The 5,952-nt window shown below is 45.6% G+C and overlaps 1 protein-coding gene across 1 annotated transcript; it reads left to right on the forward strand.

Annotated features, from left to right (window-relative positions):
- Positions 1-1,067: 1,067 nt before the first annotated feature.
- Positions 1,068-5,702, forward strand: LOC124344565 (serine/threonine-protein kinase pim-3-like). The gene is made up of 5 exons (XM_046798134.1): positions 1,068-1,547; positions 2,048-2,268; positions 2,357-2,620; positions 2,730-2,829; positions 3,830-5,702. Exons 1-5 carry the CDS (start codon positions 1,412-1,414, stop codon positions 4,651-4,653), a joined length of 1,545 nt encoding a protein of 514 aa, XP_046654090.1. The 5' UTR covers positions 1,068-1,411; the 3' UTR covers positions 4,654-5,702.
- Positions 5,703-5,952: the final 250 nt, after the last annotated feature.

Raw genomic sequence — 5,952 nt, forward strand, 5'->3', positions numbered from 1 at the left:
TTTTTGTTTTACTCACGACGAGTCTTTTATTTTATTTTTCTTCTATACTTATGGTCATGTCGCCCGCTGGAACGGTCAGTTGTCGCATTCTTGGAAACGGCCCGCCCACCGTCCGCGATGGCGCTGGCTATCACCGTTTGTCGAAATCATAATCAAGCTAGAGAGAAAACGCCTCTGTTATACACATTCTCTCTCTCTCTCGGGACACAATCTGATTGTGTTACACGGACCTCCTCAAAAAATTCCCCCAAAAAAACAAAATTTAAATCATTCTCCTTCTTTAGCCATTGAGCTGTCGATTCAATTGCAAATTTCATTTGTCTTTTTCTGCACAATTTTCTTTTTATTTAATTTGTTATTATTATTATTTCTTTAAATTTAATTATTCATCCGACCGATGGGCAGCAGCCAGATAGGTAAGTCCGGGATAATATAAATGTGCTGATTCACTTGCTGGCGTTATATAAAAGAGTCGAGAGAGATCGATCTAGCCATAGCGGTGGCAGCACCGTCTGCTGTTTTGGCGGGAAAAAAGGGAAAATTGTAGATGGGCGGGGAGGTGAGCCGTGCCTCGTTCTCCCATTGGCTATCACCAAGGGGATGGAATGCTTACGGTCTCTATAGTGCGTGCAGACGCTAGGAGCCCAGGAGCCTCCTCACCCATCCCCTCCTCCCTTGTTTTTTTTTTCATTTTTCGAGGGGAGGGGAGGGTGGTCTTCGGTGCACAACCACCCACATGGAACCAGACGTTCTTCTACGCACGTCCCCGCCTCACTAAAAAGATCCGAAACGTCTGGGCCCGCGAAAATTCGTCCGCTCGACGCAATTAATTGCCAATCGCAATTTTGGCACTCGAAATTCGTCCGCCAATCATCCGACATCGAGTTGTAGGTAACTCGAATAACTTTTAAATTCAATTTTCAAGCGAGATGTAGCAGAGCCGCTCTGCGCGCGACGTCACAACAACGCGGAGCGCTACAAAATGCACCGAGGAGAAAGGAGATCGCATCGGAAACGGGGGCGTTGGGAGGTGGTGGTGACTGAGGGGGGGGGGGGGGGTTTGTGAGGAGTGGTTACTTGTTTTGAAAACAGTCTTCAGCGTGCTCTCGGCCGAGTTAGTTGTGTTGGCTCTCTCTCAGTCAGGAGATTCGTCCAAAAATTCGTTCCGAGTCCCGTTTTATCCATTTCGACGACGTCAAACGACTGAATTTGTTTTTTTCACAACAAAACTTCGTCACCGATCATCTTTTGGGGATTAAATTAATAAACAGTGTTGTTGTTGCATCATCATCACACCCTCCCACGACGTCGATTGTTTCGTTCCGCCAGTTGTTGCTGTTGTGTAGTTGTGTGTGTTATTGGTTTTATTCAATCAGAACGTTGTCGGTTATTTCGACGTATATGCGTGGCCATGTTGTCGCGCAATCTTGAACTCTACGCCAACTCCGCCGCAGCCGCGACGACGTCTAACGTCTCGGCGCTACGCGGAGACGCTACGGATTCATCCAACAAGATCAACGTCGCACCACCACCACCACCACCATCAGGTAGGTCTCTGCTCCGCGTGAAAGACAAAATATTGTTCGCGACGCAATACGACGCCGAGCGTCCGTTATCTTTTTTTCAGTTTGGACGCTCGAGGGGGAAATCGGGGAAATTTTTTTCTCTACTGGTGGAAACACAACAACTGTGCGGGGGCTTTCTCTAAGTTGTTGATAGAAATCGCATTTGATGGGAAAAATTGTTGTTGTTGTTGTTGGGGGAGGGAGGGTAGACCATCTATCAACACTTTCTAAATCGTGACCCGTTGTTGCTCATCATCTTGTGCAATTGAATCAAAACAAAAACAAGAAACCCAACGAGAGAGAGATGCGTTGGGTCATCTTTTTTCTGTTTTTATTTTGGGCTTTGGGCTTTGGGGGGGGAGTATGTGTATGACGTCACAGAGTCGTGATTTTTGGGGCTAACGATGACTCGGCAGGGTTTTTTTGGGTATATTTTTCTTCGCTCCGGATGTTTGACTGATTGCGTCATTGTTGTGTGACAGTAACGATGGCGACAGTGGCACCTGCATCGTCCTCGGGCGTCGCGACGCCTTCCTCTCAGATGGCGCTGATGGACTGCGAGACATTCGGACGGACGTATCACGTCGGTCACGTTCTCGGTAAAGGAGGATTCGGCACCGTCTACGCTGGAAATCGCATCCGCGACGGACTCCCAGTCGCCGTCAAACACATCCACAAGAGTTCCGTCACCACGTGGAGTCACGTAAGTCCAGCCAAATTCAAAATCTCAATGCCAAAAAAAAACAAAAAAAACGAAATTTGAACGTTTTTTAAATTCCCATAAAAAATAGGTGAATGGCGTCAGAGTCCCGCTAGAATTTTGCCTCCTACGACAAGTGGCTCACGTTCCGGGCGTGGTCCGCCTTTTGGACGCCTGCGACGCCGACGACGTCTTCGTTTTGGTGATGGAACGAGCCGAATCATCGCAGGACTTGTTCGATTTCATCACCGAGCGAGGGGCTCTACCCGAACAGGCGGCCAGAAACTTTTTCCGCCAGGTGGTCGAGGCCGTCGTCCAGTGCCATCGAGCCGGAGTCATCCACCGCGATATCAAGGTATACATACGGCGCTTATTTGATTTCCGTTTGATATCTTTGGTTGCTATACAGCAGAGAAAATAAGAAAACAAGACATTAACATTTGTTTAATTTCATTTAAAAACAGGATGAAAACATTTTAGTGGATTTGAAAACTCACTGCTTGAAATTGATCGACTTTGGTTCGGGCGACTACCTCAAGGATGGCGTCTACACGGAATTTGACGGTAAGTGTTTCTCTCTCTTTCGATTTGTTTGTCCAAGTTCAACGGCCGTCCACTATATTTATATACGGCGAGATAGTGCGCTGCTACGCTAGTATAAGGCGAGGTGTTGCTAGGCGACCACTTTTTCATTGACAGTTGACCTCTTTCCTATAGACTCAATGGTCCCTCCAGGTAGTGATAAACATTGCCTCAGGGGCAGTGGGGAAAAAAAGGAAAAACACATATTTCTCTTCAGGTGGAGAGAAAAATGTTCATTTTCTGTGTGCACACACACACACACACATTTGGGCAAAAGGACAACGAAACCAGTTTCCTTTAAGAGATGAGGAATCTCGCCTCGCCGCAGGCAAGGACGACGAGGCTACACAAACACAAACTATCCATCTACGGAATCACCTGGTCCTCTTTACCTTTGAACGTATAGTAGTACATCCCGAATTGGTGTCTTTTTTGTTTCCATGGCGACATTTTTGTTTTATTTTCTTTAAAAAAGAAAAATTTTCCTTTTTCAAAGTTTTCGGGTGGAGGCCATACGTTTGAGCTCACGACCAAAAGAACACGGTACTACCAAATCATCTAGACTTTGAAGTTTCTTTTCTCCTTACACTACATTCTTGCTGGTGTGTGTGTGTGTGTGTGCAGTCAATATTTTATCAACACGAAAATTATTCCACCTCGTCTTCCGGGTCTATCACACACACAGCCGGAAGTGATTGAAAGTATAGAAAATTCCATCTAGTCGGTAAACTATCAGAGCATGTAGGCCATTGCGACGTCAAGTCAATTTGGAGAAATGCGCCATTTGCGGCAGGTGTCCAGCAACCGCCCCCCTTAAGCACCTCGCGCCATTGAATTCAATCGGGAGTTAGACTAATAAGGCTGTTGTCGGACACCATCTGTTCCGGCCCTGGATTTATTCTTTTATTTTTGTATTAAATTGAAAAAGAAACAAAAAGGTGTGTGCAATAGAATCTGACGGAATTGATTTGTGAACTCGCAGGTACCAGAGTTTACTCTCCGCCGGAATGGATCCGACACAGGAGGTACCACGGACGGCCGGCCACCGTTTGGTCGCTGGGCATCCTGCTCTACGACATGGTCTGCGGCGATATTCCCTTCGAACAGGACGACCAGATCGTCCGCGCCACCGTCAATTTCGTGACGAGAAGCCCCGGACGACTGCGGTTGTCTCCGCAGTGCGAGGATTTGATCCTGCGCTGCCTCGAGTACCGACCGGCCGATCGGCCGTCGCTGGAGCAGATCCTGGCCCATCCGTGGCTGACTTCACCGGAAATGATTCCACCGTCGCCCGTCCACGTTCTGACTCAGTCCGGTACTGTCGATCCCACGGCCGCCACGATGATTCCCGTGCCGTGCATGTCCCCTCCGCCGGCTCCCGCCTCGACGCCGTGCAGTCCCATCGCCATGTCACTGTCGGAAGCTCTGCTGAGCACGACGACGGCCTGCTCGACCACGACGGGCATCCCCGTGCCTCAGCGGAGGGCCCATCACAACGGCGTGGCCATCAGCAACGGTCTGCCCAGTTCCTTTGGCGGATCGCTGCCTTCGTCATGCAATTCCTGTTCGTCTTGTTCATCATCCGCCTCCTCTTGCTCCGATTTGGGCTCCTCGTCCAGCTCGTCGTCCACCTCCTCTCAATGTTACCACCATCATCACCACCATCACCATCATCACCACCATCACCAACATTATCCGCCGCCAGTGCGGCCTGGCATCCTAGCAGCCGCCGCCGCTGCCGCCGTTGCCGGAAGCGCCAAGAGCGGGTCCGTTTCGGCCGCTGCGGCTGGCGACTTCGCCTTTTGAATGATAATAAAAATTTTGTTTTTTAAATGTTGTAAAAAAAAATATAAAATTCAAATCGCCCGCTCCCCCCCATAATTTTGTTATGATCACAAAATGTTTCATTTCCCTCCCCCCCTTTTTTTTGCGTGTGCCATGCAAAAGGTATTTAAACGGTTCATTACTATTCCTCCTACTTCCGCTGTTACTACTGTCGAGGACTCTCTCGGAAAAGAAAAAAAAACCCTGGTCACTCGGTTCTATTCGCGTGCGTGTGTAATTTATTGACGTAGTCAAAAGTGATTTCTCTTCTTTTATTTCCCCCCCCCCTTTTCATTTTTCGTCTTCTTCTTCTTCTTCTTCTTGTCTTGATGAATTAACATTTTTTCCCCGAATAATTTGTTTAATTTCGTTTTTTCACTTTTATCTTGGGAATGCTTGAAATTCCCGGGAAAAAATTAAAAGGTGAAAAAAAAAATTAACAATGAATAAGGCAAAAGTACAATGCAACTAATTTATCACCTTCAAAATAGCAGCGCTGGGCTTGAATCCCCCCGCTCTGCTTTTGAATGAACTCGGATATACATACATTATTTTTCTGTACATATAGTTCAAATGATGACGTAATGCGATATATCAAAACTGCGCGTGTGCATCTCCATCCGTCTCTTATAGGTATCAATTTTCGACAACATCTGTCGACTTGGCAGTTTGGGTTTTTTATTATTATTTTGTCTTGTATTTCTCGTTCGATGAAAGAATCCAGAAACAGCAAAAAATTCAAACGTCCTTTTGTCAAATGACGAAATTTACATTTTTTTATTTTTTTTTGTTTCCAGCCATTTTTCTTTCGGATCTATAAGCGTGAATAAAAAATAAAAAGCATATTAATAATAACTACACATAACATACATATCGTTGCTTTGATTGACAATGTCGAGCATACCCTCCTTTACACACACACACACCCCCAACTACCCTCCTTTTTTTTCTCCCTTTGAATACAGTAATTTATTGGCGTGGTTGAAATAATGTTCCTTGTTTGTTCTCTCTCTCTTTCTCTTATTTTTTATTTTGATAAAAAAGTGCTTGTATCATTTTAATTTTTGATTTTGTGTTTATTTTTAATTTTTTTTTCAAAAATGTGATGTCTATCGTCACCGACCAAATAAAGAGTACTTTTTTTTTGCCTCTGCAATTTTATTTTTTTTTTTTTTTATTTTTATTCATTTTCAAGTAAAATGGTTTACCCTATTTTTACCTCCCTGTCATGTGCAGTTGGTTACACCCACACGGAACGAAAAGAATAGTTTTAACAAGACC

Source organism: Daphnia pulicaria, chromosome 6, assembly GCF_021234035.1.
Source record: "Daphnia pulicaria isolate SC F1-1A chromosome 6, SC_F0-13Bv2, whole genome shotgun sequence".
In the NCBI taxonomy this organism is placed as follows: Eukaryota; Metazoa; Arthropoda; class Branchiopoda; order Diplostraca; family Daphniidae; genus Daphnia; species Daphnia pulicaria.